The 13,885-nt window shown below is 39.6% G+C and overlaps 1 protein-coding gene across 1 annotated transcript; it reads right to left on the reverse strand.

The window, feature by feature from the left end:
• Positions 1-609: 609 nt before the first annotated feature.
• Positions 610-13,421, reverse strand: LOC135449690 (pancreatic lipase-related protein 2-like). Its single transcript, XM_064716911.1, has 13 exons — positions 13,327-13,421; positions 12,394-12,442; positions 11,113-11,267; positions 10,009-10,134; positions 9,006-9,140; positions 8,408-8,516; positions 7,554-7,673; positions 7,317-7,439; positions 4,982-5,097; positions 3,918-4,047; positions 3,193-3,304; positions 2,010-2,174; positions 610-778 (listed from the first exon to the last, which is right to left on the reverse strand). The coding sequence occupies exons 2-13, from the start codon at positions 12,440-12,442 to the stop codon at positions 610-612; spliced, it is 1,509 nt and encodes a 502-aa protein (XP_064572981.1). The 5' UTR covers positions 13,327-13,421.
• Between the last annotated feature and the right edge of the window lie 464 nt (positions 13,422-13,885).

Here is a 13,885-nt window from a genome sequence, read left to right on the forward strand (position 1 = left end):
CAAAACTTCTGGGGAACCTCACTGGGAGCGTTCTGCAAGAGCTGCCTGCCAGCATGGGACACCACAGAATTGCCCAATGTGATTGATACACCTAATTTCTGCCCCCAAATGATAAACCTCGCATCAGAGGCAGAAATCTGTTGCATGCCTCAGACAGCAGCCGGTAATTAAAAAATGAAAGAGTTTTTGTGGGTAGCCTGTGTTGAAACAAAGGAACTTTAGCTTATTTTGGCTGATGCTGATAACTCTTAGTGGTCTGGTTTTGCTGACCAGTACAATCAAAGTGCTGACAAATTTGGAGAGGCAATGCTAGTCCAAATGATGTAGCTCAAGTCTGACTTCAGCATTTTCACAAAGGCAAAGTAGAGGTGGAAAATTCAGTTTCACTGGCAAAGAGAAAATAGTTTCTTATTGAAAGCTGCCCGAAAATTCAAGTTCCTCGGTACCACAATGTAGTTTTGATAAAGGAGATGCCTGATTCGGGTATAGAAAAGAGTCCAGCTGGTTATTATTCATCCATGTGTTTTCTGTCATTGCAACCATAGTTCACAGGAGTGTAGCTGCCCTGCGTGGAGAAAAGGTGACAGCACTAACTTGGAAATTGAGCTTTTATGGAGGGCTGGACAAATTTCTCAAAGTCTGTTGAAGGATCCTCGTTAACCCTTTGTTGTTGCCTGCAGGGTTCTCTTGCAGCTGGTGAGGGTTGGGAATTCCTGGCCTCAGCAAAGAGCCAGGGCTTGCCACATGCTGGGCTGCACAGTTCCACACCCACAGAACACTGACCTGGGAAGGGGAGAGAGTTTAAGGAAATACTTGTCAGTAAAATGGGACATTTTCAAGGCAGCTAGCCAACATAATCAATATAAACCCCGTTTTTATTTCATGTTAGGTCAAAGCATAAGTTCCAGTAGACAGAACATTAAGTGTGTCTTATTAATTTTTTTTTAAAGACTTACTAGTTCATGACTAATTATTAACTTCTAGGATGTGTTTGCCTTTTTGATCAGGCTCCCTTAGCATCAGGAACAGGAGGGTGCTTTTGAAGGGAATTGCTCCCTCCATTTCTCCCACTTACCACACTTTGGTTTACATGACAGAGTGGGATGTGTTGGAACCCTGGATGCTGAGAATTTTAGACTTTCTCTGCTGACAGGCACTGACTCCCAAAAGAACACTGCATTTGACCTGAGGCCATGGAGAAGCTTCCCAAATGGAATGACAGAACTGGGATTGTGGGTGTGGAGTTTGAATAGAAGTGTGTAATATCACATGGGGGAAAACTTAGAGTTTAAGGTTTTAGAATATAGTAATATATATAAAGCAAGATGGAGGTTTTAGGGTGGAGGCTGGTCCTTCTTCTTTATCTTCTTCTTTATCTTCTTCTTCTTCTTTATCATCTTCTTCATCATCTTCTTCTTCTCCTTCTTCTCCTTCTTCTCCTTCTTCATGGATTTGGGTGGTTTTGTGTAATTGGATAGAAAAGTTCGCATTGCAGGCCATGGGTGGTTATTGGTTAAAAATAATTTAGGTGTAATTTCTTAGTTGGACAGTTTATCCTTAAAATACCTTGTAGGGAGAGCTACATTGCCATTTTTTACCTTTTTAGAATAAAGTACTATAGAATTCACAGCTTGTGAGACTGTAACATAGATAAGAACAATTAAACATCTGAGTCCAAACAAGAAATACCGTCTAGTGATTTAATCCTGACCTTGGCAGAAAAGGGGCAAAGAATCCATTAAGGTGGATGCATAACCTGGATCAATTTTGGTTAAAACTAAACAAGAGATATGTTCCAAAAGTGTATTTAAAGTCCTGCAGATGGCAGTGGCAGCCAGGCCCATTGGCTCAGGCTGGAGCCAGCATAAGCACCTGCCCAGGCAGGCACAGGGCTGAACCCTGCAGAGCTGTTTCTGTGTGCTGGGCTATGTGCCATGGAGGGCTGGGCACATGAAAATGCAATTTAGGAGAAAAACTTCTACCTTTACATCATTAGATTATGTACTTACATATTCCCGTTTTCCCCTGATATTATTCTGACTTCTTCAGCTCCCATGCAGCCTCTGTCTGCATGACCCAGTTGCTTTTTCCAGAGGAACTCAACTTTTGAAATGTTCCCAGAAATTTCTGTATCAATGTAGTTCAAGTATGTGTTGCCTGGTTTGAAAGTTCCCCTGCCAAAAGAAAAGCACAGAAGTGATGCTCAATGTTCTACACAAATGAGGGGGAAAAGAAAATTTGACTATAGGGAATAAGGGAGATGAGCTGAGGGGTACCATGGGAGTTGGGGCTTTGAATGCTACTGCTGGAAAATTATGAGTTTTTTTAATAGTTTTGCTGAAATTCCTGTGCCTTTCAGGATGAAAACACTTATCATTTAGCACAGCCTTTGTCAGTATCACTGTGATTTATTCTATACATTGCTTTTGAAAAATAAGATCTATCTTCAAATAAATCCAAGTCAAAAACTTCTCTCAGTGTTTCAGGTTGCTCTCAACCATGAAGGAAATTGAAAATTATAGTTTACATTTGTGCCTTCTGTGCTATCTCTGTTCACTCTAACAAAACACAAATTGCAATGTGACATTAACATTGAAATTATCTGTGAGTTTATTGCTGCAGTGGTGTATTTATAAGCAAAGGTACTCCTGGTACACACCAGTAATGAGGCTGTGTTCAAACACAGAGGAGGTTGGTTTTGTCATATTGAAGCTGGGTTGCTGACCAGCATCTATTTATTGAGATTTAAATTCCCATTTACTGGAAAAGGCCAGGCTGAGTGGACAGGAATCCCATATTCCAGCACAATTCATGGGTGAGCTGCAACTTTCTAATTCAAATATCCTCCAGAGGAGGGGATAATTGGATGACTGTAGATCTCTGAGCTTTGTATTCTCAGAGATCACCAAATCATGTTTGAGTCCTGCAGCAGCCACAGAGCTCTTGCCCACTTTGCTGGGCTAACATCAACCTCAGAAAACAAAATACACAAAGCAAGAGGGACCAGCAAACAGATTTTTACCACAGTCTGCAGCACAGGGAAATTCCATCACTTATCAGGTACAAGTCCGTAATTTACAGTGTAAATCACAGGCCACACAGAACAAGGTGACACATGTAAGAAAAGCTGTGTGTACATTCCATGTGCTAACAGGGATAGAGCCACGTCTCCAACAGCCACATTAAACTTACTTGTCAATGGTATATTTTTTTCTGAAGCCATTAGTTTCAGTCAAGGCTACATCTATATTTCCCTTCATGGTTTCTGTTGCACATACTTTGACGTGTATCTCTTTTCGCCAGCCTTGGGAAGCAAAATCAAATGGATTACAGTTGTAAGAAGATTTCTTTCCTAAGTGTTAAATTTCTTATATGTTTCAGTGTCTCTAAGAGAGAGAAAAGGATTGCAAAAACATGCTTATAAGCAAAAAACACCTGTGATAAATTGCAGTTCATTTATTAATTTTTATATTTCCCAGTCCTGTGGCTGTTTCTACATTAATCACAACTAAAATTGTATTTCTTATTGCTCCCTGCCATTTTGACTTGATGAACTTGGCAAAAATATCCTGAAATGCTCCAGTTTTATAAATTTTGCCAAGAAAAACAATGCAGCATTTTTAAATTTGAAATTATGCTCTTCAAGCATAAAATTCCTCCCAATTTCAGCTTTATAGAATTTTTGAAGTCATCATGTAATAATCAAGTTTAACCCAAAGGTGAGCATCATTTTATCTGTTTTTACAATTATCTCGGTTTCCCAAAATAATGCTGGTACTGGATGTTCCCAACACCTAAAATTCTGGATGTTTTATTGAGTGCAACTCATGAACTGCAGCAGCTCTGCAGAAGTGTAAGGTCCTTTTTCACACATAATTCATTGCCATTTTAGAATACACCACAAAATGAGCACTTACGAGCATATGGAGGGGAAGGCCCTGTGTTTAAATAAACCTTTTGCTCTTCTTTTTCAGTTTTATGTAAAAACTTATCAGCATAATGACCCATCAGTGGGCATCCTTCTTCTGGACATGGAAAGCACTCTCCCTGGGGGGGAAAATAAAAATGTGTGTTATAAGACATCATCTATTTAAATCCCACTTCTTGAATTTTAGAAAATTAGGGTATTTCAGCTTTTTCCCAGTTTTTTGTTTGTTTGTTTGTTTGGGTTTTTTGTAGGTCTTTGCTTCTCAGTTCAGATCATATCTTCAGTATTTATCATTGTGGTTCTAAAAGGAGTTGAGGTGGTCAGTCATTCTTATTTCATCTTGTTGAAAATCAGAGAGAAACAGGTTGGGCATCTGTCCTAATTCCTTGTGGTCTTGCACGGACCATAAGTAAATACCACAAAGAGTGTTGTGCCTTGCTACCTGAGCTGTCATGTCCAGGTAATATGTTCATTTTTCATAGGGTCCACTGGGAGGTTTTCTGCTGGTTATAGAATGCATAACCACATTTCCAAGTGTTTCTGGCTGAATATCTCGCTCATACAGTAAAAAATATTTATGTTTAGGAATACTGGAATTTAGGAAGGTTGGGCTTTCCATTTGGGATTTGTTCTGTCATCTCTTTATCCTTTATTCCCATGCAGAGCCTTAATGAATTTAATCTACCTAGACAGATCAGACAATCAGATCAAGACCTTGACATCCATTAAAAGAAGGTAAAACAAGATAAGCATGAAAGCAGATTTATTGCAGTGGGAAAAAATAGCTCTGCTGTGTTTAGGCAGTTCAGTTTTGATATGTGGGAGGTTCTGTTCAAACTGGTATTTGTAGACCTTTGGCTGTTTGTGCATTTGATGGAAAAAAGGCAAAATGATCATCATCCCTTCTGCATAGTGAAATTGCTTGGGTTTGGGTATGATCTGGTTCTGAATGTCCCCTGTTCCCATATCCCATGATCCCAAGTGTAGAAGTTGTCCCAGGAATTATTGAAAGAAATAATTAGGCCCTCAGATAAATCCAGACCTGGCACTTACCAACACAAACTCTTGGTATGTGTCACACTGGTACCCAACAAATCCATTTGGAGTGATGATGCTCTCAGCATAATACCTGAGACTTCTTTTGTGTCCACATCCAAAAGATCTGTATGCTGAGGAAAAAAACAAACCAACAAAAACCCCAACAGGTAAAAAGTGATTAAAGCAATACACTAACATAAAGTCCATGCCAGTGAAACATTTTGGGGTCTCTTTTCCTCAAAAGCACTTGCACATATAGTGATGTCTCAGGTAAAAGAAATAGCAATGATTAAAAGACATTTATATTGGGAATTATTTGGTTTTATAGTAAGACAGTGTACTTATCCCTACATCTATTATTTTCTGTTGGAAAGAGGTAGTTTTTAACAGAGGTGGAGAAGCACAAGGTGAAACAAGAAATATTTGGGAGTGTTCCTCTTTGATATTTCAAAGACTGGAATATTTCATAGCTACAGTTTTTGTAAAGCATACAGTAGTTACAGTGAAGTAGTTTCCCTTTTCTTGCAGTTATCACAACATGGTATTCTGTAAAATCACAGTTTCCACTAATTTCTAGAATTAAAGGTAATTTTAGCAATTATTATAAATTCAGTGGCTTTTTGTTGTTTTTAAGCACTAGAAAATGTGCAGTCATTTGATAGCAATTCTGTGAAATCCTCTGAAAAGCAGGATATTTGGCAGCGTGTCCTTGATTTTTGTCAGAACTCTTTGAAACTTTTCCGCATCAGACTGAAATTTATAAGCAGCCAGTAAGGAAAGCAGGAAGTGCTATTTGGGCTGTATTTACACATCCCTTATAGCAAATGTTGTCTTCCTTGATTCCAAGGTCTCTCCTATATCAAATATCCATATACTAAAGTTTGGTTGTTTGTATCAAAATGGGTTTTATTCCACTTCAGCATGTGGTGGGGGCTCACCAAAGCACAGGGGCAAGTCTGGGAGGCACTGAAGTGGTTGCAGACTAGCACAGGTTGTAGTGAAATAAAAATTTCCCCCAACTGCAATGTTTATGCATCTTAAAGATAGACCAGCTGGCGTTGACCAGTTGACACATTGTTCCTTCCATAAGAAAAGAAAAGAAACCTCACACTAAAATCTCTTTGAAAAGTCTTTGTTGTCTGTTTTTTCTTGGAAATAATCTGCATCATCAAGGCTTCCTGAGTATGTTTTCTTAGTAGCTCCTTCTTTAATTCAGAAGGGTTTGTGCTTTTAAACCCTCAGCTCTTACAGCTGGCTCAATTTATGTTAGTGGCAAATTCACTTAACACCTATAGTCTTTCTACTGCATCAAAAACTGTAGGGAAAAAGTCACTAAATATTATTTCTAAAGCACTTCATGCATAAAAACACTACATAAATGTAAACATTAGCAAACAATAGAGAGGTTACCAAACAAAGTAAGGTTTAACCAAGAAGAGGGAGTTAAGGCTGTCTCTATTTTTAAGAGCTCCTTGAACAACCAACTCCATCTGCTCGTGTTCAATAGAGTTGAGTTTCTCCTTCATGACAAAACATTGCAAAGAGCCTTTTGAAATGTTTCTGGAAAAATATTGATTTTTTTTATTTAAATGCAGACATTTTATGCATTCCAGTTGGAAAGTGTTTTTGTTCCAAGTGACTTTGAGCACAGCCAGATTTCAGTTCTCTTTGTTACTAAGTTCTCAACCAGTTCTAAGGGAGAGCATTTTAGAAAGCAAATTATTTAACTAGTGGTAGGGATTTCAAACCATTTAGCTGTGAATAACAGATGTTCTCATTTCTGTAGGTTAGGATCAGAAGACAGGATTTTGTGGATCTATTGTACTGGATCCCAGGGTAATTCTGATTAATGGTCCAACACTCTTTGAAGAACTACTAATGGAGCAGTCATTTTATCATCTTTTGTATTTCTGACCTTGGACTGTTCCCTTTGAAGAGACTAAAGCTTGATGGCATGCATGAATCCCACTAATATTGGGAGTAATATCTTCCTAGGGAGAAGGAGAGCTCAGATTTTAAAATACTCATTTTTGGATTATCCATGGATGAAATTTTACCAGTCCTTCATATGAAGAATTCCCACTGAGTTCAGCCTGTCAGCACAGTGGCAGGCTCTTAGAAAGCTTGTGATGCACAATTTTGCATGCTTTAACTGAAGTTTTCATCTAGAATTTGTCTTGTTTGGTACAAAAGAAAATTGGAGGGTATTTCAGAGGCAGCTTTAAATGTTCCATTTTTGAGCATTGTATCCCTATCCCAAATCTGAACTATATAAAGGTCTTACCTTATCCTAGCCTTTGTTTCTACCTGTAACTTATTATGAGGTATTACTTCTTTAAAATATATTTACCTCTCATCAGGTCATTGATATCCCGAGTTGCAGGAGGCACACGAAGCTGCTTGCATCCTGGCATCTTCTTCCCACCATTTGGGTAAAAATCCAGGTGGCCACAAGTCTGAAGAATCCCTGGAGCTGAAATGCACAATGGATCCTGGCAGATCAGTCCCAGGTGTTCTGTAGACAACCTGTGTGCCAATGGCATCCTTTCAATGAAAACTTACCAAATGAAAACTTACCAAAACTTACCAAAGTCAAAGAAAAGATGACCAGCATGAGTGTGAATTATATCAACAAATTTTGCATCTGAAGGATCCAGCCTAACCATTGTGGGAGTGTACTGGAAAAGGGGCCCAGCTGGATCCAAACCTAAATGAATGGAGATACATCTGATTGAGTAAATAATATTATCTGTATATCACTACACACAGGTTATGTATGCTATATATATGATTACATTTCTGCCTTTTCATAAAAAAATCCATTTTGTGACCCACAGCTAGAAAAACAGGCAGGGTATTAATAGAAAGCTGATTGAAGACATTGCAGTATAGTAAAATGGTGATGGCTGCTTGGCTTACTTTTGGGAACAATGATATAAGAGATTTGGTTTATTGGGATTTTTTAATCATTTTATTGAAAAATATGAAATCTTCATATGTTACTCTGAGCACGTAGATTTATTTATGAATTTTTATTTGGCAAGAAGTCTATTTTTATTTCCAGAATATCTTGGTTGAAAATGGTATCCGTTCACGTCAGTGTCAGTGAGGTCTCTTAGGAGATGTAAAAAACACAGCTCTGACCCCAGTTTCCCTGAATTGCTCATGTGACTGCTCACTGTGTGCATGGCTTAGACAAAGCAATGCCTATGCAGAGAAAGAGCTGACTGGGAGAGAAGGAAAGCAGAAAATAGTGAGTTTTTAGAAGAAAGCAATGTGTGACTGTGTCATGACTTGTGTGCCACCATGCTGGCCGGACACTGTTATTTATGACAAAGCAGCACATTGCATTCTGTGTTGTATTTTTATAAAGCAGCAATTCTTCAGTTCTCTGAGCTGAGTGAAAATATAAAGTTTTATCAGCTGATAAAACTGCAGTACCTGTTATTCTTCCAATGCCAGGCTTCCTCCTGCCTGCCTCCCCTGCAACGTGTGCTCCAAGGCTGTGGCCGATGAAATGGATGTTGGCAGGAGAGTAGCCATACTCCTTCTGTGAAGGTTTATGGAAAGGAGAAAAAACCAGTGTGGGTATGCAAGTGACACTGCAGCATGTCCCCATGCAGTGCCAGGACATGGCCAGGTCACTGGGCAGTGGAGATGAGTGGAAAGTCACAGTTCTGGGTGATGGGATCTCTACCGAAAGAGAAGCAATTCCCCAATCATCCCACTCCTTTTCATTTTCAGGGTCTTCATGGCTATTTACCATCTTATCCTCATACACTAAATCTAGGGGATTTCGTTTTTCATTTCAGATTTTCAAACCTTTTGAACTGCTGAAAATTCATGTTAGTTTTTCAAAGTCAATTATGACACTAAAGCAGGTATTTTCATTCGTGTGGGATTAAAGCCCTTCTATAACATTTGGACCTGCTTTACTGGGTGCTTCTTGTTCTTCCTGGCTCTATTGAATCAAACCTAAAGGTGCCACCCTGAGCACAATGTTTATGTGGACTGGGCACATTCCAGGGATATTTTTTACCTCGAGGAAGTTCACCAGGTACTCCAGCTCAGCCCCCACAATGCGCACGTTGTTGACGGCGTCCGTGTACAGACCACTGGAGCCTCCCCTCCAGTCTGTCAGAATGCAGTTCACATCTTCAGAGTGAAACATGAACTGGTGGAGAACAGGAAGAGAACAGAGGAGAAGGGAACAGCCATTAATTACAGCTGTAGCAGGGCATTTGTAAACTGTATTTTGTTTCGTTTGTGTGATCGGTGATGACACATCTCCAGTAATTCCTGGTGATGCTGAAGATCAACACAAGGAGGCAGAGTGGAACCAGTGATTAGAGGACACCCACAAGCTTCCTTCAGCTCTTGTTCTATTCCAGATGCCTTGGTTGGCTCTAAGGTACCAACTTCTCTTAATGACAGTACCCCTGTTACCAAAATAGGTCCAAGCTTTATCCTTCAAAATTTTTATGCTTGCATCATCTAAAAGAATTCTCAAATTTGTGCATGAATTGTTCAGCCCTGAAGTTCATAGATTATAAGCAAAATATTTTGTTTAGACACTTCTGCCAATAGAACATTCTTATTTTGTATTTTATTCTGAAACAATTTCATTTCTGGAATGTGCCAGAGTAGAATGAAACCAATCTGCTGAACAAAGCCTTTTGGTTTTATTAGCTCAAATGTGTCACTCAAACTGACACATTTATTGAGACCTTTTGCTGAGGTGAGAAAACTCACTCTTTTTTTCCTCTTTATTATTGGCAAGGAATTGAAAAATCAATTTATTACAGCTTTCCCTGAGGAGGTGAATGCAGCAAAAGGGCATTAAGGAGAAGGCTGAAGTGCACTGTACTCCTAGCCAGGAACAAGACAGTGGTCATGTGGAACTGGTCTTCATTCTGACTTTTGTGCTCCCTGAATTAACAAGAGAACAGAGGTGCAAATTTTACACGGGAATTTTAAGCTAGATGTGGATATTTAGACTTTCAAATACAAGCAAAATGACTATTAAAAATAGTTGTACCTACCCTGCAGATGCTTGTTATCCAGGGGAGATCTGCTCCAGCAAGGTGGCCATGGATAATGAAACGAGTTTTCCTGTGCGCTCGGAAATTCGAAGCTTTTATAGTTGAAGGATTTGTAGCTGAAATTTTCTGTGCCAAGGGAACCAAACAACCAGCAAACACAACAAGGATGTGACTGTTCCATCCCACTGTACATTTTGGTAGAGGGCAGAGTGCCCCAATGGTTAAGGCATAGTTCTAGACCTGGAAAAGATGGGTCTTACTCCTCATTCCTAAACTGCCTTTCAAGTCTCACTTAATCAATTAATCACTTCAACAAATGCTTCACTTCCTCTGGTTAATTGAATTAATGATACTGGCATCTTCTGCATGCTGCTTTGTGATATACTGGTACAACATGTCATGTAAGTACAAGATTTTATCAAACTTGGCAATAGAAATGCAAAGATAGCATCTTCTGAAAGGTTTTATGTGGTTGACTTTGAAATTATACCTATTATTCTTTCTTTTTTCCTTTGAAGATAAGACCTTAATTGCTTCATTTTTATTTGATGGGAAATCCCACCAGGCTTACAAATTCAGAGGCTGTGGGTATTTTGGTGTGTATTGAGAAAGAAGACATTCTTTTCTTTAAAAGAAGATCTGAGTACTAGCTCTGACATAATTTTTTTATGGTTTTGTTGACTTAAAAGGGGGATGTCATGCACTAATTAGCAGACATCTCACCTTCAGTGAAAGACTGATTTGTCAAAACCCCATAGGCCCTCAGTTGGAGGAGTTGGAGTTGTTCTGAAGTGACTTAATAAACACCTCCACTGATTGTGACTGCCATTTATGTAAAACCCCTTAATTCTGGAGCCTTTTACCTGTAATAACTTGTGTTAGAGGGCTGTGATTAATGTATGTTGTAAATATACCTGGCTCCTCAGGGAGCTGAAATGAGGAAAAAGGAAAAAAAAGATAGAAGAAAATTATCATGTGTCTAATATAGAATTTGAGGTTCTCCCAGGAGTCTTATGAGCAAAATATGTGAGAAAAGAAACTGTCCCTACAATTTATTGAATGTATTGTACACTGTCAGTATTTATAAACAAAGCATTTTCTTACTTGGTATTTCACCATGTTATCTCTGGTGTAGAGAAGGAAATTTGTGTTCACAGCATCTGGAGAGCTGGGCAAGCCTGCCAGTTGTCTCCCCGGGATCCCAGCCCATGGGGGGCTGTCTGAAAAGCATCCAAGCCTTTGGTAGCAAACTTCCCTTCCTGGGGTGCACAAAGAAAGAGATACTTGTGTTTGGGAATGTCACAGGTTCTGTACACGAAGCTGGCAGGAGAGGGTTTACACCAGGAAAGCAAAACGAGCCTGGTTTGGATTGGGAGGGCACTTTGAGCATTTCTCATTAAGGGGCTCAGTTGTGCTTGGGTGTTTGAGGTGAGGACTCGAACTTCAGGAGTGGTTCCTGCTGCAGACAGAGCCTGGAGCTCAGCCTGGTGAGCTCAGGATGAGTTTAGTTCAACATATTGTTAACACAACCCTTGGAACCAGACAATAAAATCTTGATTCAGGGAAGAAAAAATCAGCTTTTGCTGTCAGCACAGAGTAGTCCTTTAAATCAATCCTAAACTCCAGGGATTATCTAAATTGTTATTTCTTGTGCAACAGCTCATGAGGGAGCAAAAAGAAACCAAAACATTAAAATAGATACTTCTGCTTGCTCCACAACAGACATTAAACATCTCCCTTATTGTTTTCATCACCATAAGGTTTTAGTGGAAGCAATAAAGTGGAATTTGAGTGGAAGCCTAGAGCGAAGCACAGCCTCAGGATGTGTGGTCTGTGCCTGAAGGACCAGTTTCACAATTTCTTTTGTGCCTTTAATACAGTAATGGTGCAAATATGACATGAGGGTGTTGCCATTAATTGTCATCCTTCCACACTGTTATAGCACAACAGTTGTGAAATCCCAAGAAATTTTTATTGCTATTGAAAAGTCCATTCTTTCCCGTCATTGAAGAGGTGTTTTGGACAATGACCATTTTCTTGTTCTCTGCATAGCACTGTGAAGAGTAGGTGCCTAGACTCTCATTACCAGGATTGTAGCTACCATGAGTGATTTCAGGGTAGGAAATGTTCTGGAAGAATGTCAGTATCAATTTGTATATAAAAATACCTTTCTGATTCCCATTCTGTTTACTAGCTGCAAAAACCTTTACAGAATTAAAAAGTAATGAGTTAAAAGTGGGAAAGACATGACATGACTCAGTGGTCCTAATGAAGAATTATTTTAAATCCATTCCAATGAACAGGTTTTTTCTAGAATATAGATATCCTGGTGTAAGCTGCACATCATTTTTACTCTTTATAGAATTTATTAATGATATGTCTCACCTCTGGCTGCATTGAGAAGAAAAAGAGTAGTGATCCATACTGCAAGCATCTGAAGTGAATAAGAACACAATTCAAACATAATTGAAATTAGAATCTGGAATTCACCTAAGGGTTCCCTTAACCCATTAAAACCCCTTGAAACTCAGTACTTCAGTCATTTACTAAGATCCAAAAAAGCAACTCCTCCTCAAAAATAGTGAGGTTTCAAAAAAATAGCTTTGGGATTATTTTTGTTTGCCATGGGAATTTTGCATGATCAGGATATCCTCTAGGAATCCTTAAAGATTATCTTCCTGTCCTTGACAAACAGAAACTTTTTTTCTCTGTACAGGCGCACTTTATGGGCATGCAATTTAAATTCTAACAAGACTTGCAACAACATATTACAGACTGAAATTTGTCCTAGGATTTCATAGAAAAGTTACTCACAGAACTGCCATCAATGATTGCATTAAAACAAACAACCCAAGAACAAACTTCGTTTGTGCTTGTAAATCATACAGATGGTCTTGAAACTCATTTTGATCACTGCTATCAGCCATGCATGCTTATCAGCCCTCATCTGCCTGATCACTTAATCACCAGCTGGTAGGTAAGCACAGGGGTAAATGGAACCCATCATTTACTCCAAGGTGAAGAGGGAATGTGCATTCTCACTACTACCATGAGCAACTTATCTTCAAAGGAAAATAGGTAATTCTTAAAAAATCTAATGTCATGCCCAGATCATCCAACCAGAGCCCTGCATCCTCTGAAATCCATAAAACACTGTTAGGAGCAAAGAGTTCATCCCTGTGAAGCCAAGTGCAGGTTCAAGCAGGTCCTGCTTCCATCTCCTCTCCTCCAGCCACTCACCAAACACCCTGCCCCTCACCACCATCATCCTTATTTCAGTCCCTTAGATGTCCTTGGCTCCAGTGCATCCCATTTTACCTTGGCAAGGCTCAGAGCAAGTTCTCAGGGTCAGCCTCTCCGCTGCTCGTGGCAAACCTTGCAGGAGCTCTTTGAGGAGCCTGGAGAGAGGCAGGGCACCTCCGTGCCTGCCCTCCAAGGGCACGTGGCACAGGGATGCTCACCCTCTGCTGCTCCACAATGCTTGGATTCCACACAGCTGCATCTGTGGCTGTGTTGGGTAATGCCAAAAGAGATCTCCCTCTGTCAGCCTTTATCTGGCGAGATAACACCAACCAGGTCCGACCAGTTGCTGCATGACCCCACCCACTTAATGCAAAGTTTCAAACACGCTGCTATTGCCCTCCATTGGTTATTATTTTTCAAGCTAAAAATTGCTGGGAAGTGTGATGGAAATATTGAAAAAACACAGGGCCTTTCAGGATTAGTGGGGCTGCTCATCTTGGTGTGAGACTGTGTTATAGGGCTTTGCAAGGGTCTTCAGGGTGAAGAGAGAGAGACGAGAATCTTGGCTCTATGATCAGAAGGCTGGATTTATTATTTTATGATATATAATACATTATGACTATACTAAAAGGAA

The sequence above is a fragment of the Zonotrichia leucophrys genome, chromosome 6, assembly GCF_028769735.1.
Source record: "Zonotrichia leucophrys gambelii isolate GWCS_2022_RI chromosome 6, RI_Zleu_2.0, whole genome shotgun sequence".
In the NCBI taxonomy this organism is placed as follows: domain Eukaryota; kingdom Metazoa; phylum Chordata; class Aves; order Passeriformes; family Passerellidae; genus Zonotrichia; species Zonotrichia leucophrys.